At 36.8% G+C, this 22,983-nt stretch overlaps 1 protein-coding gene across 1 annotated transcript in view; it reads left to right on the top strand.

Moving 5' to 3' along the window:
- LOC114350818 (acid sphingomyelinase-like phosphodiesterase 3a) overlaps positions 1 to 22,983 on the top strand; it is a 56,783-nt gene that overhangs the window by 14,351 nt on the left and 19,449 nt on the right. The window contains exon 2 of the mRNA XM_028301758.1: positions 20,527 to 20,595. Coding sequence (XP_028157559.1) covers positions 20,527 to 20,595 — 69 coding nt within the window. The remainder of the gene's footprint in view (positions 1 to 20,526; positions 20,596 to 22,983) is intronic.

Here is a 22,983-nt window from a genome sequence, read left to right as displayed (position 1 = left end):
CTCAGTACGAATTATTTTGATATGGTCGTAACTGATTAATATTTCCAACATTTTGATCATTTAGGCTTAAAATATCATGCTAGCCTGCAATTGAACTGCGTTACATCTGATCGTAAGTCATCCCAATACTTTATCATTACATTATCATCATCATCATCATCATTTCGGCCACAGGACGTCCACTGCTGAACATAGGCCTCCCCCAATGACTTCCACATCGCACGGTTGGTAGCGGCCTGCATCCAGCGCCTTTCTGCTACCTTTATCAGGTCCTCGGTCCACCTTGTGGGTAGACATCCCACGCTGCATTTTCCGGTACGTGGCCTCCACTCCTGAGCCTTGCTGCCTCATCGGATTGTTTTATTAGTGTAGACGATTTTTTCTTAAATTTCAGCAAACCTTTTAGATCAAAATACATATTATATTAAAAAGCTAAAACGTGCCACATTGCGATCGCCTCCACTATGCCATAATCGACTGCCACCATAAAGTCCAACCTTCAATCCCGGGTCATAAACACGTATCTGGAGCAGATAAAACGTACAACGCGCGAGGCTACATATTTTCACGGATGCCAAACTATCTGACCCACATGTAGTGGAGGTATTCTCATCCTATCATCTAGACATTTTCAATCATATTCTAGGGCAGAATTTAACCTGGTATGGCTTTATAACCTGAACGGTCAGATAATTTAGTGTTATATTTTTTGTAGATGTTAGAGATATTAAGGCTGGGTTGCACCATCTTATTTTAACTTTGACAAACGTCAAAAATCTGTCAATATCTATACTAAAAACACCGGTTATCGTTAAAGTTTCGGTCAAAGTTAGGTGGTGCAACTCAGCCTAAGTGTTTTATTGTTGCTAACGCCCGTATTCACAAACATTACTATGAGGTCTCACAGTGCGCGTGAACGCACAGGGTGACATACGAACCAATCACAGAGCTCTATTCAACGCTGTGCGTTCGATTTACTGCTTCACTTAAGCAAGTATCGTTTGTGAATACGGGCATGAATAGTTGATAGCATTTATGAAATTCAAAACTTAATTAAATATCAAAGAATAAGGTAAAAGGGGGCTGCCTTGATATTATTTATATGTCAGTATCTTTGGGCCAAATATAAATTAAAATTACAATACAGTTCAAGAAAAAAAAATAAGGTGGTAATTGAGAAGTCAGGCAGCAGCACGTGAATCTAAATTGCAATAAAAATGTTTAGTGCCGTTGGTGTAAAAACAAATTAAACGAAACTACTTACGAGTATTAATTTATTATTCTGTAGTACGACGGTATACGTTCAAGAAAAGTACTTTTAATCTAACTTATATTTTTTAGCAATATGTCAGTTTTTTGCTGTTCTGTAGGCGAAAAACATTAAAGAAAGAGCAATCAATTTAGGCAGAGCAGTTGATGGGATTAAAAAATCTAATAACAACAAGGGACGTCTTACCCTACGCCCTCATTTCACGGTGAGCGGGCAGACGTGTGCAGGCCTGGTAATATCCAAGCATCCCCCTAATTTCCTTTGTTGGAATTGAATATCATTTATTTACAAGGTAAATGAGGTAAATTGGCGAAGATGCAAAGGTCGCATGACGAGGTCGGTATGTTATTGAAGTTTTTATTATAGGCCAGTAGAATTAAACACAAAAATTGATTAAATCGGAAATAATTCCTACAAAAGATTTTTTTGCTTTAATGGCTTCATTGGTTGCCCATTAAGACTCTCCTAAGTTTTCGACTTCGACGGTGTTGTGCTTAAGTGGTGGGGGCCCCCGAAAGGGGAGTTTTTTCGGTTTTCCGGTTATACCGCGTAAAGGACTTACCCTATCGAAAAGTGGTCTTCATGACGGTTAAAGGGCACTTAATCCTGCATTGAATAAGACCAAATTCATATGTTTTGGACAAACCGTTCTCGCGCTAAAGTTCGGCAAAGTAGAAAATATACGTATAATTAATGACCCTCTCCACGTCCAATGGCTTGTTACCCACATGCTTCCAAGCCTTGTAAAGGGTCGCCTTAACCAGTGTAACCCTAACAAGGCTCACGAGTTTGATTCGCTTATCCTTGTTCGTCCCAGCCGTTCCTTAACTGCGGTTGCTGCACCTCTTCCTGGCACTCTCCTGAACGACTCTGTGTTACCTAATGTGGCTGCCCCTCTTCCTTGTACCCTCCTGTACGATTTCATTGCTTAGCCATATGCCTGGTCCAAGGTTCGACGCCACAAAATCAACTTCGTACGAGTGAAAATAGTTTAAATACTATTTCCCGTGCTTGCAACATTTTTCTTTACTGCTTCGCCTCTATTAGTCGTAGAGTGATTGTATATATCCTATAGCCTTCCTCAATGTATGAGCTATTCAACACAAAAATAATGATTTCAATCAAACTAGTAATTCTTAAGATTAGCGCGTTCAAACAAACAAACAAAAAACTCTTCAGCGTTTTAATATGAACTTGTTGTTGTTGATTTTTGGCGTCGAACCTTAGACCAGGCATACGGCTAGGCAACGTAGTCATGCAGGAGGATACAAGGAAGAGGGGCAGCCACAGTAGGTAACACAGAGTCGTTCAGGTGAGTGCCAGGAAGAGGTGCAGCAACCGCAGTTAAGGAACGGCTGGGACGAACAAGGATAGGCGCATCAAGCTCGTAAGCCTTGATAGGGTTACACTGGTTGAGGTGGCCCTTTTCAAGACTTGGAAGCCTGTGGGTAACAAACCATTGGACATGGAGAGGGTCATTAATTATACGTATATTTTCTACTTTGCCGAACTTTAGCGCGAGAACGGTTTGTCCAAAACATATGAATTTGGTCTTATTCAATGCAGGATTAAGTGCCCTTCAACCGTCATGAAGACCACTTTTTGATAGGGTAAGTCCTTTACGCGGTATAACCGGAAAACCGAAAAAATGCCCCTTTCGGGGGCCCCCACCACTTAAGCACAACTCCGTCGAAGTCGAAAACTTAGGAGAGTCTTAATGGGCAACCAATGAAGCCATTAAAACAATAAAATCTTTTGTAGGAATTATTTCAGATTTAAAAGCTAATTCTACTGGACTATTAGATAAGTTGACGATGAAAGAGTTTGGGTTGGCATTTGTTTTGGTATGAAACTCTTTGAAAACATTTTAAGAGTCACTTTGCTAATAAGAGTCACATAATGCTCACAAGAGTTGGCAATTTGACATAATCAGAAAATCATCTACCCCTACTCTGAGCAACGTAAATATTGTAAAAACTAGCGGCTGCCCGCGACTTTGTACGCGTGGATCCCGTTTTATCCCATTAGGGGTGGAGTTTCGTCAAATCCTTTCTTAGCGGATGCCTACGTCAAAACACCAAATTTCAGCCCGATCCGTCTAGCCCAAAGGCTGTGCGTTGATAGATCACTATGTCAGTCAGTCAGTCGATTACCTTTGAGTTATCTATTTAGACATAACGGAAGCTCTTATCTTATAAAATTAAATAGCACCAAAATACACAAAGTGGAAAGAAAACTTTTTCAGATTAAAATCGTAATTTAAACCAATTTTTGGTAAATAACTCAATTCCAAAAATGTGATTTAAAACTGCATTGCCAAGTACCCCAAGCAAGTACCACATTTAGCAGCACAGAAAAGAGCAACTGATATAGCAAATACTTTGACAAAAGCGAAATACCTCTATTATAGCAACCAGCTTCCGGATAAAACTAACGAGGCATGGGTTATTTTAGGAATAACCGTCTTGCCTTGCGTTCCATACAATGTAAGTAGGACCAGTATGCTCTATCTGAAAATAGTTTTTCCTTCCTACAACATTTAATATCCATTAAATTTATTTTGTAACATGTTTCAGTTCACTGAATCTATCTAAACAACACATCTTTAGAAATCAATAGGAGAAATTACGTGGCGCTCAGTCACGCCCACCGCGGCATCGGAACACCAGTGTGTTGTATGAAATCAACCACTAGAGGTTAGGTACCTGATTTTTTTCCAATAAAACTTGTGTAATAATCTTTGTTTTTCTGCTATAAATATTATTATTACAATGCATTCCGTAGTCTGTGACTAAGAGGTAATTGAGCAAAGTTTGATATCTTTGGGGTTCACATACTGCTTTTAAACATTGTCACGACAACACTTTTTTTTAAAACACATCATGTTGTACCTTGAGCTAAAATAATTCATGCTACTTACTGAAGAAGAATAAAAAGGATAAAAAAAACACAGCATGGACAGCAATTTATGAACCGACTAGCTAGGCTTCCGACTTCGTACGCGTGGACCCGTTTTACCCCCTTAGGGATGGAGTTTCGTAAAATCCTTTCTTAGCGGATGCCGATCCGTCCAGTGGTTTGGGCCGTGTGTTGATAGATCACTATTTCAGTCCGTCAGTCAGTCACCTTTGTGTTATATATTTAGATTCCATACAGGCCTCTGTATCTACTCCTACCATTTTTCTATTGTGCTTTAGCTCTTTTCAAATTAAAGTATCCGGTTTTAGCCTTCCTTTTCCCCTTTATCCCTCCACGAATATGCTTTGTTCTTTTATTACGTGCTTTCCGATGTCGTGATGGAGGTTAGATGCACAATCCTTTTTTGGTCTCAGGTTCAATGAGGGGTCCGATTTAAATTCTTCCTTGATGTAGCTTTGGAACGTTTGGCTCGTGGAAGATAAACAAAATTTGTTTGGTGGGTGTAACATTTGCCCTGTTATAAAACAGTAAACAAGTCAACTAAGCCTAGACGCAGACCACCGATTTTTCGGCCGATAGTTTAGTCGGGCAGGAATCAGTATGGGAATGTATGGAAGTGCGCACATTACACCGATTAGATTTTCATACCTACTAATTAAAATTGGGCTCAACTATCGGTCGACTAAAAGTCGATGGTCTGCGCCTAGGCTAAAAACTCAAGTAGTATATTTAACCTTCGGCAGGCAACACTTTTTTTAAAAGGCAACAGGGGTGACCAGTCACCCCACAAATATAATTTGAAATAAAATAGCTTTGTAATGAAAAATCAAACTTATTAATGATTAGATCTATTACTTTGTTTCGTTATAAAACTAAAAATGCTTTCATTTAACAGTTTATATATTTTTAATAAATTAATTTTTAACATAAAGCACAGTTAAAGCAAATATCTTTTAGATTTTCAGGGCATGATGGTAGTTGACATTTTATACGAGATGTCATAACTTTTTTGTTCAGTTTTCTTTGACACAGCACTCACCTTGCCTGCTTCTATAACTTTGCTGAAGGTGCACCCTCAGGAGGTCCCTAGTTCATATTTAGAATGCCATGTGTAATTGCTCTATAATTCTCGCATCTCTCGCAAGAGTTACTATATTTCGTCGAGGTGTTTAACTCCAAGGTGATGAAACCAAGAAGACCAAATATGTCTGTTCTTACATAGTAGCACATTTTATTTGAATTGTGCTAGTAGACGTCATCGTCGTAACAATTCGCTATTGGAAATAAAGTATTCCTCCTCCGACTGAACTGAGATTATCGTCTTCAATTTTAGAAATCTTATTATCACCTGAGCAGCGTTTATCATAGGAATTGACATCAGCAAGTCCATGAAAGTATTTTTCGATTTGATAATCCGAAAACAAAGCCATTTTTACTCCAAAACCAACCATTTACTTTAGCAACACGAAAAAATAAAGTATACGTAAAAGGCAACAGGGGTGATGAGTCACCCCAGCAGTGTCAAAATATCAAAAACATGAACCTAACGCGATATGTTGACGCATGCAACTGATAGCTCTCCCTCCAATAAGAGAATAGACCAAACGACAGAAAGACACAACAACTGCAACTAAACGTATGAAGACTTTTTTGACCTAGTGGGGTGACTGGTCACCCCTGTTGCCTTCCGAAGGTTAAGAATGTTTAATTCCATAAGTTCATAACATGTAACAGGCTTAAATCAGTACTTTAGTGTGTATATTTTACTTTGACTATGGCCACTATGGCTTACAAAACTACTTAAGTGATTTTTCTCTTTGTGATGTTGATTTCGCATAGGTACGTAAGTAAGTAAAAAAGTATTTATTACTAAAAGATGTCACATGTACAATTTATTTTGGCGGTCTCTGCACTAAGCAAGAAAGCTTGTATTGCAGCGGCCAATACGAAAAAATTACCTTAAATACTTAATGACATCGGTCTCGATAGGACGGACGTGTTCATTGTAAATAATTATTGCTATCAAACCAGCACACGACAACCAGTTCTGATTAATATTGTTTCAATTAAGTATCAGGCCTTTCCCAAAAATAACAAAATTGTGCATGCAAAAGAGCGTGACAGTAAACGGTATAGTAATAAAAATCTATTGGCTTCAAATGATCCTCGTTTAGATTTGAAACGTGACTGTCTAATTGCTCTGTTTGTGTTTCACACGCGAGATTGACAAGATAAAAAAACACTAATTATAGGGGGCTGGCCCTTCAAAGTTACAGGATATAGATAGTAATGCACCTATAGTGGAGACTAAAATACCTAATGATGATGATACAAAGATTAAAAAGACTTGTTTTTCATCATCATCTCTAACTAGCTTCATACAACCTCATCTAAAGCGGTATGTACATAATAGTTAGAATCTATAAAGCCATTCACGCACACTCTAAAATTCTCCGAATAGCAAGCAAGTAATAAGCCCCATCGACTGCCAATTTCGCACCAGCGCTCTACTATTGCGGCTTCCTCTTTGCGTTTACGACATTACTGGCGCTTTGCAAATCAGAAACGTTTGCAGTTAGCTCCCAATTATCTACTGCACTGAAAATGGAATCGCGCAAAGGTTTCTCGTCGCCTATCGATAGTTTAGTGAAATTTGTACAATAAAACTGACTTGTCTCCTGTCGTTGAAGTCTGTTTAAGCCTCAACTATGTAATTGCTCATCGTGGACATGTATTTTTAATGACGGAAAATACCACAGTGTTTACCCCACGATGAGCTTATAAAATAAGGATTAGATAACTATAGGTACTTTTACTTTGTGCTATGGCGACTTTAGTATCAGTTACAAGGACTTTATTTCTGGGATAAAATCTAGAACGATCATAAGGTGGAAATCAAAGTAATGGACAAAATGCAAAATGTTGCCAGTTGAAGTACCAGAGGGCTCATCTGTTGCAGAATCGGTGATATGTTAAGTTGCAGAGTCGAAACTTTTTCGAGTAGAGGCTTTTGTCCTGCAGTGGAGTCAGTGGACGTCATTGGCTGAAACGAAACCGATCCGCGTTCCGGAACCGATATTCCCGATCCGTTTCGCTGCAAAGCTTCACGGAACACACCCTTAAATCCCGATTTAGTAGGCACGTGATACACGCACGAAGGTAGATAATTTAGAAGCGCTAATCACAGGCTGCCCGCTCCCTTTGTCGAAGGGAAAGCTTGATTGATGATCCGACTCCACCAGTGTGGAGTTAATCTTCAACACAATACGGGAGAACACCCCGCATATAGCATGTTTGAAGCGACTCTAATAAGGCTTTTTGCAACACGCCAGAAGTTTGACATTCATGGGCACTGACGTTGACATACGAGTAATTTATTGGTAGACGCGAACAGTTCAATTAAGTTTGCTACGAAGCAAAAAAGATATAAACATTTAAGACGGCATCCAATAAAAAGGGAAATCTATTTTATGAGATATAAAAATCACTGGGTTTATTGAGATATTCTACTTTCATGACGCTTTATAATTTTTATGAAATGTCTTATCTTTGAGGAGTTGAATATTGAATCTTATTCATTCTAGCTGTACCCTCGATATTGTACGCGTAAATTTTATGACTGAATAAGTAGTGAGGGTCAGGACATTTTTACTGTGCCACTTTAATGCGCTCTAGTAATCAGTAACCCGTAGCTACAACTGTATTTGCTCTCATACCAGCCTGTGTAGTTGATCCCCATAATCCACCACCCCTAAGTATTCATGATGGAAATACTTGTCCGTAAAAAGCAGAACGACGTGTGAATGCCAAGTGATATTACCTCCCTGTGGCCTCGGGCGCACATGTTACGCTTTTTGCGCGTGTAGTTTTTCTTATGTGAACACTGGCCTTTATTTTGCGCAAGTAGTTTAGCTTATGTGAACACTGCCCTTTATCTTTCTATTCACACAACGCAGTTACGGAAAAACTGCTTGGAATTTTTTTTTTCTTTTGCAAGTTTTTCACTTGTTTTTGTTTTGTATGGACAAAAGGGGTAGGATTTACGTTAAATAATTAATCCGTGGTATGTTTTAGAATAATTTTAGTAGTTACAATTATATTAGACGTTGATAAATATAAGCTGGCTGAGTAATTCTCGCTTGAAGCAATGCAAGGTCGAGAAAAAGATTTCTTGAGAAAGGCTCACGTCTTGGCAAATAGCCCCTTGCTTGATAGACTGACGACTTTGAGAAGAAAACAGGCAGTATCAAAATGAAAAAAGTAGGTCGTGAAAAAGAACGTGATAAGCAAACGCTCCTTGATATTAAGTATTGGCTGTAATTATATCAGTTGCCTTGTAATATTTCTTGCGTCAATTCTCAAGAAAGATACACAGATTAATAACACCCGTAGTAGTAAATTATTCACATTAATTTCAATGAGGGTTTTCGCGATTGAAAAATCCGCCAGATGGCAATACGTATACGTGAGGTCCAAATACTGCATGTTTCGTGGATTTTGACATATCTGTCAATGTCATGTCAAAAATAACCAATCATGCAGCATTTGGACCTCGCGTCTATGTATTGCCATCTGGCGAACCCTCATTGACCTAGCCAAAGCTAATATCTTAGCCAATATTACTACCTAGATAATAGATCCCTGCACTTAGGTCATATCTTATATGAGCCATGCTTTACGCTTGTAATCACCAACCATTACTATGAGGTCTCACAGTGTGCGTGGACGCACAGGGCACACACGAACCAATCACAGAGCTCTATTCAATGCTGTGCGTTCGAATTTCTGCTTCTTTTAAGCAAGCATCGTTTGTAAATACGGGCAAAAACTTTTCTGTGTACAATTTTGTAAAAATTGTTCACATTATGCCAACTTTATAAAAAGGCAGCAATAAAACAATTAAATTGTCACCCAGGGAAAGTTTTCGATTAAAAACCTGCCTCTCGCTAACACCGTTCCAGTGTGACATGGTAGGTATACATTTCCTACATTTTTTACCTACAGCATGTCAAGCTATTCACTATGGCATCATATTCCCTTGCAATACGAGCCATTTTGCAATAAAAATGTATATTCCGATGTGCTGTCGACTGTACATTTTGTAAAAGCAAAAAGCTGTTCACTTTTTTCCGTGACTGTACTCATTTGGTCATTTCAACGATACTATCGTTGTGATTGATATCTTAATTGGCAGGTTGTGAGTTTAAATACGCTGATATTTAGCTTTTGATATGTAGTAATGACATTTCTAGTAGCTACACGGGCGATATGTTGTGTTTTGTTTTCAAATCAATGCAAAGTAGTGATTTTAACCCTGATTGAAATGATATCAAGAGTATATTTTATGTATTTTTTCATACTTATACATTATTTTAACTTTGACAAACGTCGAAAATCTGTCAAACTCCATACAAAAAACACCGGTTATCGTTATAGTTACGGTCAATGTTATTTTAACCGTATTATCGTAAGATGGTGCAACCCAGCCTAAGTTTTCAAAGTAACAAAAGAATACCTACGTTTCAAACGAAAACATCCTTTTTCGTTTGTAAATTTTTGCTTTGTCATCAAAACATCAATATAGTATTATCTATTGTTACGCCCAACAAAACAATTGTATAAAGCGAACGCAAACGAAAAAAATATTTTTTACCATAATCCGTTTGTATACTACATTGCTACAACGTAGCGCGTGTACTACGCAGCTACGGCTCTACGCTGTAGCCGGTAATAGAGCAAACTTATAAGTTTACACACATAGTTAAAACCCGGTGTAATTACTGTACGAACTCGATGAGGTGTCTGAACTTTGCCAGACGTGGACAAGTTCATCAATCACTGTGGCTATTGTGGGTGTACAGTCGGAAAAAATGGCTAATGTTTGCTTAACCTTCTTTTGGAACTGCGAAAATTGCCTTTTTCTATCAAATAAACGGTGGCAGATAAAGGAAAATATAGTTACTAGTTCTAAAGAATGTTTGGGTAATACAGTATAGCAGTAATGTGAGTCATAAGCTGGGTTGCACCATCTTACTTTAACTTTGACAAAAGTAAAAAATCTAAGTTTTAAGGATGTTAATTTTTTGTTTAAAATTACTTTTTAAGCTTTCCAAGAGTAACTTACATTGAAAATGTGACGCAGTGCGTAAAGCGTGAAAGCATTTCGCGCCTCCGTTATCCCTGAAGAATAATAAATTTTGTTCTACTTTTCCCATTAATTAATCGTTAATAATTGATGTCCCTGAGCGCATGATGGCGTATGACAGTAAAGTCAATGCCAATCAGCTACAAAACATGTGATTGATGGATTGTAGTAAAATAGTCAGTTATTTTTGTCATGCATACAAGACCGACAGTATTAAAATATCGTATAGTTTTTGCAATCATTGAATTACTATCATGGAGTCATCCATTTACTTGACTGCACTTCTGTGACAACTGTGTTGGAATAAAAATGACGACTACCAACAGAGGGATTAGTGTGAGTTACATCAAACGCCGTCACTAGTGAGCGCGTAAACAAATTACATTAAATGTATGACGGATTGTACAGCGCCCCTAGCGGAAACTTTCAAGAACTAAAATTTTCATGTATTTTTTGATGCGCTCACTAGTGAGGACGTTTGATGAAAACTCACACTAAGCCCTCAGTTAGTGTGCGGTCTTGATTATGAAGTGATGTGAAAAAAACAAAAGTCAATGATGAATAAAATATTATGTTGTTAATTAATGCATTAGCATTTTTCGCAGTTGTCTCTATGCAGACTAGGTTGATTTAAAACTTGTTTACATTATTAACGACTTCAATAACACCCTAGTACCTTCGTACATAATTAATTGTCTTCAAAACTATGTCACTTGTAAAGTTTGACAGGCCCTTAATAGTGATAAACTTGTGTGAGTTAATAAGAAGGCACCTTTCAAGTACCTATATAGATCAATAATCTCACCGTCTTATACCTATCTTACTACATAGATATAGCGCGAGCGGCGATAAGTTATTTGTATGTAATTTTTATCTAATGATGGATGGCTAAAGATTTCGTTCGTTCGTTAATTTCAGCCAAATGACGTCCACTGCTGGACAAAGGCCTCCCCCAAGGTTTTCCATAATGAACGGTCCTGCGCTGCCCGCATCCAGGCTCTTCCGGCGACCTTTACCAGATCGTCGGTCCACCTAGTAGGAGGCCTGCCCACGCTACGTCTTCCAGCCCGTGGTCGCCACTCCAGAACTTTCCTGCCCCAAAGGCTATCGTCTCTACGAGCTATGTGCCCCGCCCACTGCCACTTGATTTGATTTGATTTGATTGATTGGCTAAAGATTTAAATTCTACTATGCTGAAAGCATTGAGTTGGTACAAAATTTTTAAAGATGTATTCTTAGATCTTTAAAACTACACAACGGATTTTATGCGGTTTTTTAATAGATGGAATGATTCAAGAGGAAGGTTTATGTATAAAACATGTATTTTATAGAGGAGAAAAGTCGAGAAATTCCATTGCAACCGTGCGAAGCCGGGGCGGGCCGCTAGTTAAACTTAAAATGAATAGATATGGACTTATTTTTATTACGTCCATAGCATACTGATATTGCAATTTCAATTAAGTCCAATACATAATTGCCACAGTGCAAAAAGATAAATAGACTAGGAAAAAAAACTCATAAAAAGGTTTTTAAAGTTAGATACTAATTCTGTCTACATTGCGTTGCTGATTGTACCATTTTAACCCGCGAAGGTAAAACACGCAACTCCAAGGCTCGCGTTAAATCTTCATTCGATGACGAGTGAGTTTCATATAAATTAGCTAGTCAGCAAATTCTTCCGGAACTTCCGGATGTGTGTATGAATTAAGGCCAAAATGAGGTTTTTCACGACTTTCATTTGCATTATGCTTTACTATAAGGCTTCAATTTGGCTTTCGTACCCTTAATTTAGAGTTAGTTCCATTAGTTGTACCACAGTATGGTTGGTTGTACAGTCAATTTGGATGTTTTATAAAAATGTGTAATTTGTTAGAAAAAGTAGTGTCAAAGAGAATACATTACAATGTTCAATCTACAAGCAAGACATTAATGTAAGTCCTTGGGGAGGCCTTTGTCCAGCAGTGGACTTCGTTTGGCTGAAACAACGAAGACTTAATTGTTTATTCTTTAAACTCGTCCCTATAATTTATTTTGAATGTCCAAAGGGTATTACAAGGTTCGAGACTATATTGATGACAAGGATGCGTGGTCAGTTCAGTCTGCACATATTTGATGTAGGTACTTAAATTTGACTATTCTTACCGTTAGATAATTCCTGGCAATAAGTGGTGACTGAGTTTGTTCCGGCGTTTCTTCTCAGCACTTGCCATATGTTTGTCTCGAAGCGCTGGTAGGGCCCAAAAGATAAGGAGACATGTAAAGTGCCCCATAAGGGCTACCTTTTCTTTTTTTATTATTTTCTATTGACGTTCATAAGTGCCACTTGTGGTCTAAACTGAATAAATATTTTTGATTTTGATTTTAATTTTTTTGAAATGGCGTAAAACCTTTCTCATCTATAATAATTTACCAAAAAGGGTTACAACAACTTTTAATTAACACTTGGCAACAAACCTATTCGTTACACATTTGTTCTGCCTCCTTTTTGTGGTGTGTGGTTTTCAATATTACAACAATGACACATTTGCTACAATTGCCATCATAATTATAATAATCAGATGGATAATAATAATAATAATAAATAGTATTTATTTTCTCATCACAAACATTACAATGACACAAGTTTTTAAGCACATTAATTACAATTCAAAAACAAAGTTGTTTGTGTGAGACTGACGCCTGTGATAGGTATTTGCATACCTGTAGTACAGGTCATCAGGCTCCCACCACCCCAGATATTGGCACAATTTATAATTAATTAGAGAACCGATATTATATTATACAGTGTGAGTCACGTTAAAGTGTACATATGAAAATAGATGAAACTAGACCACATAAACTAGATAACATAGCAAATGTTGTGATAAGGATAGAGACATGCAATTTTTGGGTTTTACAAAGTTAATACGATAGATAATAATACACAATAATAAAAACTACCTGTTATAGGGGCATTTTTTGGAGAAATTTATCAAATAACCAAAAAAACACGAATTTTTAAGCAGATTTTTTTCAAAAAGTATCATTTTTTATTACTTGTTGGCATTTTTTGTGTATTGTATGTATTTTTTTAGTATCGCCTGTTATTTAGCATTATTTCTGTTTTTATTTTATCAGGATATACCGCTTAGTTTAAAAGTTATTACGTTTTCTTTACAATAAGTAATTGGAAGATAAAAAATTCTATAAAAAATTAAAAAAAAATCTCATAAATTTTTTGACCTCTTTTTTGTCGATAAAAATAGGTCTAGTTTCATCTATTTTCATATGTACACTTTAACGTGACTCACACTGTATAAGAGCTAAAAGTCTTTTATCCAGCAATTAGTCCATCTCTCGCTCAATCTTAGTTGCAGGAATATGTCATCATTCATTCCATTCATTAGACTGCTAAAAGCATGTCGAGAACTAAACGTAGTGGTGCAGAAACCAATGAATGATTATTCTGTCTTTTGTTCTAGGCTTTATTGTAATAGGTAGGTACTACTTATTTTCGATATGAAACGTAATAACGGCATCGCGTTATTGTTTCTATCAAAATCTGCGTCAAAAACTACGTTAACAACTGGCTGTCCTTTTCTTGTAAAAGAAGTATTTTGAGATATACTACTCTTAGGCTGAGTTGCACCACCAACAATAACAATAACCAGTGCTTATTCTATGGAGTTTGACAGATTTTTGACATTTGTCAAAGTTAAAGTAAGATGGTGCAACTCGGCCTTCATCTAGGTGCACGGTAAATATAATTTTTTCTTCTTTTATTATTTAATCTTAATTTAACCTCAACCCACAACGTTAAGTTCGTAAATCTTCATAGATAGGATAACATAAACCTATTTCATTCCTAATAGTATGTTCAAACGAATTTATACTTACTTACATCAGCTTAATTCACACTTACTCATCCCTTATCCATTCTACATCTGTCACAGAACTACGTCATAACCACAGTGCAGTTAGAAGTAAGACTACTTACACTAGACGCAAACCACCGATTTTTAGTTGGCCGATTGTTGGGTCGGGCTGTTAATCAGTACATATGGAGATGTATGAAAGTGCGCACATTGCTATGTTCAGCAGTGGACGTCCTGTGACTGAAATGATGAATGATGAATGAATGCGCACATTGCAAAGATTTGGTATCGGCCGATTCTTTAAAAAAAATAGCATCGGGGCCAACTATCGGCCAACTAAAAATCGGTGGTCTGCGCCTAGGCTTACTTGTCAAGGAAGCCAAATGATAGTTGTTATAAGTGTATAACTATTTATTATCTTTTTAACCGACTCAAAAAAGGAGGAGGTTATATGTTCGACTGTATGTATGTTTTTTTTCTATGTATGTTCACCGATTACTCCGTCAATTGTGAACCGATTTTCAAAATTCTTTTTTTGTTCGATAGGGTACACTTCTGAGGTAGTCCCATTGTCACCAAGTTAGGATCTGATGATGGGATCCTAGGGAAATCGAGGGCAACCCTCAAATTTATAGGCACGTATATCGTTTTTCAAACGTTTTCTTAAGTTATTCAAGTATTTGCTCCTGGAAATCATCATCTCATATTGAAGATCTGATGATAGAAGGTAAAACTCCTTAATGCTTAGGAGTTGGAAGATAATTCTTTAAATATTATAGGTACAAATAGACCAACAGTTGTAGTCTTTCATGTTTTTAAGGTGGGCTGACGGTTTAAGGTCTTTTTCAGTTGCCGATATGGTAATTTGTATTTTGTAGGGATTCTTATTTTACACTTGACATGAAGTATATAGTCTCAATGTACTGCCTACCTTCAGTGGTAACATCAAGGTACCTAATAATAAGTTAACTAAAAAGCAAGAAATAAGTAAATTTTTATAAAAAAAAAACCGGTGCAGGCAAACTTTACACGTTTCATAATCTTGGCACCGACTCCAGAAGTATTAATCATGGTATACTATACATAAATATTAATTCGTCCTAATAAATAAGATTAGTAATTATTTTTTTACTTTTTAGTGTGTTTTTTGGAGTCGGTTTTTTTTTTTATAAAAATTTATTGATGTATTAAAGTTAAAAACTGTAGTTACTTTTTTTCTCTATCTTTAACCTTTGTTCTCCATAGTCTCTGGGCCATTTCATGTCAGTAAACAATATTAGTGCTTATGGTAACCACGACCCAGAAAAACATGTCTTTACAAGCTTTAAATTACCCGTGAAAAGTGTAAGACAACTTACTATTTCTCCTTACATTATGTCACTACGTTTCGGCCTTAACATTAATATCTCTCCTGATTTATTCTAACAAAGATTCCCCATAACTCAGGGGTGCGAGAGATTCTATATTTCATTGAAATTTATTAAAACGAAACGTGCTTGTTCTGGGCAGTACGGAGAATATAATGTAGGTAAAATTATTATAGTAGAATTTGATATTTTAGAAATAATCTTTTGTCTACTTAATAAAACATGTGACCTCTTGTAACAATAAGAAATTAGACATTTTGAAATTCCCTTTGACACTGTATTTGACAAGATAAACCGACGGTCTTGTGAAGATTACCAGACCTGGATGCGGGCAGCGCAGAACCGAAACACACACAAAAATTGCAATCTACCTACGTAAAAAAGACAACACCGATAAGTAATAAAAACGAAAAAGCCTACATTTAATCTTAATTTAACCTGTCTATTGCTAGTGCAATCTTAGCAGTGGTAGGGTTAATACTGGGACGTATAAAAGTGCTTTTTAAAAGCCTACTTACAAAAATAAATATTTTTTCCCGACTCTATATTATTTGTTCCAAAATAGCACTTATTTATATCTACTTAAGATACCACAGCTTGACATGTCACGTCTGTACTTTTAACTGTATTGATTTTGTAGACCTTTTGTTCTTGTATCTTTCATTAAGTGGAAGTCGTAGTTGACCTAGTTGGGAGTTCAGTCCGTTAATTAGTAAACTGTGTCTGGGCTATTTTCATTAGTGATACGTAGTTATTTCGGTCAAATGGTTCATTATTTTAACTGCAAACTGAGCAGTTGATGGCACAAAACCCCGTATCAGACTTTATTAAAGAGGTTTTGCAAGATGTACACCCGTATTCACAAACGATGCTTGCTTAGTGAAGCAGCAAATCGAACGCACAGCGTTAAATAGAGCTCTGTGATTGGTTCGTGTGACACCCTGTGCGTTCACGCGCACTGTAAGTAAGTAAGACCTCATAGTAATGTTTGTAATACAAAACCCCGCATCATATTTTATTAAAGAGGTTTTACAAGGTCCAATCACACTGCTCTATGCTTCATTCTGTCATTTACAGAATTGCTTTCCGGCTTGCCCTTTGAAGCCTAATGTTGTTTGATTTTAATGCTCCATCTGGGAATCAAATCAAGGACCTTTAAGGTCAAGGGAACCCAACTCTAATAAATAAACTAGAGACGTTGTAACTATAGCACACTTAGGCTGAGTTGCACCACCTAACTTTGACCGTAGCTATAACGATAACCGGTGTTTTTTGTATGGAGTTTGACAGATTTTTGAGGTTTGTCAAAGTTAAAGTAAAATGGGGCAACCCACGCTAAGTTGCAAGCAAATTTTACTCCTACTTAAAATTAATAGCTTTATAAAACCAGGTGCTATACGTGCTGATTCTATCAGCTTAATATTAATTAAAATTACGCCTCCACGCTTAATAAACAGACACGTTTTCTATTTTAGCGAACAATTACTACCGTGGAAATAATTTCGGCGGGAACTTGTGAAAGTTGAAGTAAGGTTTATATGAATGGCAATGGTTTAATTGTTTGCACTTGAAGCAACGTCTTTGTAGCTAAGAAAGAAGAGGCAGTCTGTATAAAGCGTATTTTTGGTATAGCTTTTACCCACGTCTTTGAGTTAAAGTTGAGAAAACTGTCCTTACTTTTGACTATTGATGCATTAAGAGATATCCCGTTTTAGTATGAACTGTTTTTGCAGGATTCCTTTTAGTAGTACGTGAATTAATATTAAAGTTCAAACTAACATCCCATTTGCAGTGTCCCGCAAAAAAAACAATCCGTTCGAATTTGTAGCTTTAGACTGGGTTGCACCATCTCACTTAAACTGTAACAAACGTCAAAAATCTTTCAAACTCCATACAAAAAATCCCCGGTTGTCATTATAGTTACGGTTAAAGTTAGGTGGTGCAACTCAACCTTAGAATTTCAAACAATTTATGGCATGGCAATGGCATTTGTGTTCACATGGCAGGCCAGTTTTGTGGGATCCTTCATTACTGGAATGGCATGGGAACAAGCCCTTACAGAACTAATAGAAGCTTAAAACTCATTTTTAATTTCGTTCGTTCGTTCGTTTCAACCAAATGACGTCCACTGCTGGAAAAAGGCCTCCCCCAAGGTTTTCTACAATGAACGGTTCTGCGCTGCCCTCATCCAGGCTCTTCTCGCGACCTTTGCCAGATCATCGGTCCACCTAGTAGGAGGCCTGCCCACGCTACGTCTTCCAATTGAGATTTTAATTTAGGATGAATTTTTTTTAAGTCTTGCCAGTCAGGACAGACTCTATGACTGAGATAAAACCAAGCTTTGAGTATTGTTTTGTAATATGGACCCCAATATAATATTTACGAACTTCTGAGTTGATAGTCCAGGCTGTGTTTCTTGGGTAACGACAGCGTTAACTGAATAGGTCAAGGTAAAACTCAAATTATAAGGGTTAACGGCACGTGTAAAGTATAATATCATACCTTGTTACGGTACGGGTCTGACCTTAAGCGACGTTTATGAGAATAAGGAAAATTTTAATTAAGTTGTCTTTGAAGTTCAGTTGATTATTGGACCATTCTTTAATCAATCAGTTATTAAGCTATATTTCCTTGTTTCTAAGATTTTTGTCGTAGTTATGAGAATGGTATTATTTCTAACTAGCTTTCCGTCCGCGGCTTCGCCCGCGTGGAATTTTGTCTCCCACAGAAAATCTTTATCGCACGCGTCCTTGTTTCAAAATCCAGGATAAAAACTATCCTATGTCCTTTCCCGTGACTCAAACTATGTCCCTGCCTAATTTCATCAAAATCGGTTCAGTGGTTTAGGCGTGAAAGAGAGACAGACAGACAGACAGAGTTACTTTCGCATTTATAATATTAGTATAGATTACTTTTGTTGATGTGAAAATCTGAACTGCTTGAAGATTGGTAAATAATCGATCTGCTGAACATTTCATTATCCAATCCAATATTCTATTTGTGTCACTCATCAAGTAATCAGAAGGCTTAATAAAACGATGAACTTAATCCACAAAGCTTGCCCGTTACACACGAACAATATATTTTCGAAGATATTTTTAAACAAGCTTTTTATAGAATTCAAAGCTGTCATGTCTAATCCACTCTCACTCACGCCCCAGCCGTACATTTGACTGTAGCATCCCCCCACGATTATAAGGGCCATCTAATAAATTAAGACAATTTAATCCCGCGCCATACAAATCGCTTGCCTCATTTATTCTACGAATCCAGCTGGATCTGCCAAGTTTGCTCTTGGGGGTACAACTTCCAAGAGTCACTAATCTCGGCCTTATAAGAATGGCAATAAGAGTCTAGTGTAATTTTGCTGCATGTACAGATAATGTCATGAACATATGCCATTTGAAAAGGCACTTTAGAAACGACAAGGATTATGTAATTATTAGGTATTTTAATAATTATAAAATCACGCAGTGGTTCCATAGGCTTTACTTAATTTAAGTAGGTAACTATTTCATAGAAAAGTTATAAAGGCAAATCAAACCTTGAAGTAAAATTTTTTATGTATTTATTTAATATTGCCATAAAAAGAAATAGTCCTGAGAAATCACAGCACTCATTATAGTTGACAATAAAAAAAGTAATAACAGGTATGAATAGGTAGTAATTTGCATGAAAAAATTCTAACAAAAAGAGACTAATAAAGAAAACTGTTAAGAGAGCTGCGAGAATATACTTACATTTGAACAAATCACACACAGTATCTATAAATAATAAGGTACAGTTTTCCAAGAAAAAGGGCTTATAAATACTTGAATTGGTTTGTCGTAAGTTATTGAACCTTCAGCCCGCAAACTTTGAATCACTCGTTATTTTTTACTTGAAAAATTATGGATTTTCCATAGAGATTCGACCTTCTATTCGTCCCCTTTAAATTAAATTCTGGCAATAAAATAAGTAACGTCTTCTATCCCAAGTTCAAAGTACTATACGTATTTAGGAGTATAGAAAAAAATGTTAAACATTAGTTTATTCGCAAGGCGTGGATACCAAATACACAAAGGGCTATTTTTGCGTGTATAATTCTAGCATACAAGATTAACAGTAAACAACTAGCCTTTTAATCGTACAAGCGAATTTCTACCTTGTAGCAAGCACAGCAAAACACATTCCGCCGGCTGTACCTAATAAAGCAGTTGTCAAAAGGCAACGTTAGCGCAACGCCATTAATCACGTTTTTGCGTTTCTCGTGCGAATTATAACGATGACGTTTCTTTACCACGTACAGTCGACGTCATACTACGTCGTTTCTGAGGAAAAATCGACTCTACTACAAACGGTATAAGACACCAAAGTGTTGAACTTTATGTGCCGTTGTCCGTACAAAAACGCTTGCGGTATTATAACCTTTTGAAACATTAATTTGTTGGCTTATGAGCATGACACATAGAGAATGGGGTTTCTTGGCAGCCATCTCTATTACCCTACTACGAGTATAGTTATACCCTAGAGTGCAATAGTTTCGGTTGCAGAGTCTAGAGAAACATTATTAATGAAGCTGAGCTTCAGAGTTTGCGAAATAGAGATTTAGTCATTCATTAAAGTTAAGTTTGTTGGGAAAAAGGGGGGTTCACGTAAACTGAATTTGGTTTGAGCAAAACAATAATTGTAATGTTACTTGGGAGTTGTCTCATGATAAATGCTTTTGACTTGTAAAATTACCTAGTATGATGTGTCTTTATTTTTTAAATTAGGTTTTAATTTATAAATGTAGGATTACTGTCATGTTACGAATCTTTTTGTAAATACTAATTTATTCCAAGATTTGTTAAAAAAAAACCTACACTCAAAATATAAATTGAACTGTAAGCAATTAACCTTATCATAATGCTTTGTTTCTAACGGCAATTTTCTTCGACAATAATTGTTTACCGGCACATTAATTAATATGATGTTTTTTCCTTGTTTCAGGTTACTTCTGGCACATAACGGACTTCCACTACGACCCGTTGTACACCCCTCAAGGCGACACTAGAAGACGTAGGTACAAAATACGCGTACATTTTTGCAATATAAGAGACAATATTGAAGCCACGATATCCGAACGGTGATTGGATCGGACTAGCCGACTCGTGAATTCGTGATCCGGGGAACGCGGGTTCGGTCCCCGCCGCCGCTCGACTATTGTGGTGAGCTCAGGATAACGGGAACTTTAAAAAAAGAGGGCTTTTAGGAAGCCTTTTATTCTTGTTGAATACTCTATAACGATCTATGTATCTGACTTTGATCCAATTCTCTACTTTATTAATCATCATCATCATTTCAGCCATAGGAAGTTCACTGTTGAACATAGGCCTCCCCCAATGATTTCCACAAAGGTCGGTTGGCGGCCTGAATCCAGGACCTTCCTGCTACCTTTATGAGGTCGTCAGTCCATCTAGTGGGTGAACGTCCTACGCTGCTTTTTCCAGTAATAAGAGAAGGCTATGCTCGGTGTTGCTTTACGAGATCTAATCAGATTTAGGAAATCTGTAAACGAACTAAAGTGGCTCTACTATAATTGTATAATTATCTAGGTCGTATTAAAACATCGTAGTTAATATGTCCCGAACAAAGGACAGTTCGAATCTCTATCTAGCTATGATGATAAAGATTAACACCCGTATTCACAAACATTACTATGAGGTCTCACAGTGCACGTGAACGCACAGGGTGACACACGAAACTAATCACAGAGCTCTATTCAACGCTGTGCGTTCAATTTGCTACTTCACTTAAGCATCCTTTGTGAATACGGGCGTTAGTTACGTAAGATTTGTTTTCGGTAGAAGTGGAAACTTAAATTTAATTTATCACCTTTTATGTCAGACTTTTTACCGCGTACCTTCGCAAACTAAATTTATCCCGTATTAGAAATTAAAGATATCCGCTATCAAGAAAAATCGTTTAAAAGTTGAACCAAAACAAATGCTTCTGACATTAAAGAAAATCTAATTGCTAAGAGCGTATCTTTGCGTGGGAAATAAATAGTTAAGTACTTAAGAAGATTAAACGCTAACAGGATTAAAGTTGAGCAGTGGATACGATTTATAACATCAAAGGGAATAAAATACACGCAAATCGAAGGTCAGATAGCACGGATGACACTTTCGTATTCTGTAAGCCTGTTCTTTACGGCCATTTTATTTTTGGCCGTTTTAGGAAATAGCCCTATAATAAAATCTAGGTTTTATTGACTTGGCAACAGTTGTAGCGTAAAAAATCAGAGCATAATGTATAAAAGCGTCCTCCAATTACGCGAGCTTTGGAAAATATGTTTTCATACAGTTAATTAATGTGTTGTGACTTGTGACAAACGTTTTAAGATACGCCCTTTGTAATTTTATGTTAATTGTATGTTTATTTTTAGGCTTATTATTCAATAAATGACTCGTTTGCGAAGTGCTTTAGAACTACTACAAAAATTATAGAACACTAACTGACCCCGCGAACTTCGTACTGCCAGTAAAAGTTGTCTTAACTTATCTATACTAATCGCAATTTTTATTTCTGAACGTAACTCTTTTGATACCTTTATAAAACCTTCACTTGTTTGATTACAATAAGTCCCAATCCGTCCCCCGGACACGGCCTGAGCCGAGGTCCGAGCCTACCGTGGCGCCCTCAGGCCGCGTCCGTAGTCCCCCTCGATCGGGCCCACTAGAGTGAGCCCACCGTAGTAGGCTGGACTTTGGTCCAACACCGCGGTGGGCAACCCTCTAGTTGGGTTCGCCACTGATCGGGCGCCTTATGCGCTCGATACGGCCCGATTGCGAACGTCGGTCTGCGAACAATAAGTTTGTATTAATATTTTAAAAATATGTGAAAAATAAGAAACAATGCGGTAGGTACTTACAATGGTATAAAAAAAAACAAAATAATCTACAAGGTTACTTTTAAATTATGTCGTATTCACAAAACAAACAAAAAAAGTAATACGTTAAAAAAATAAAACCGACTCCAAAAAACACACTAAAAAGTAAAAAAATAATTACTAATCTTATTTATTAGGACGAATTAATATTTATGTATAGTATACCATGATTGATACTTCTGGAGTCGGTGCCAAGATTATGAAACGTGTAAAGTTTGCCTGTGTGTTTTTTGGAGTCGGTTTTTTTTTTATAAAAATTTACTTATTTCTTGCTTTTTAGTTAACTTATTATTAGGTACCTTGATGTTACCACTGAAGGTAGGCAGTACATTGAGACTATAATAATATACTTCATGTCAAGTGTAAAATAAGAATCCCTACAAAATACAAGTTACCATATCGGCAACTTAAAAAGACCTTAAACCGTCAGCCCACCTTAAAAACATGAAAGACTACAACTGTTGGTCTATTTGTACCTATAATATTTAAAGAATTATCTTCCAACTCCTAAGCAT

The sequence above is a fragment of the Ostrinia furnacalis genome, unplaced genomic scaffold (assembly GCF_004193835.3).
Source record: "Ostrinia furnacalis isolate ACB-3 unplaced genomic scaffold, ASM419383v2 OfSCF0986, whole genome shotgun sequence".
Lineage (NCBI taxonomy): Eukaryota > Metazoa > Arthropoda > Insecta > Lepidoptera > Crambidae > Ostrinia > Ostrinia furnacalis.
This window is presented reverse-complemented; position numbering and strand designations above follow the sequence as displayed.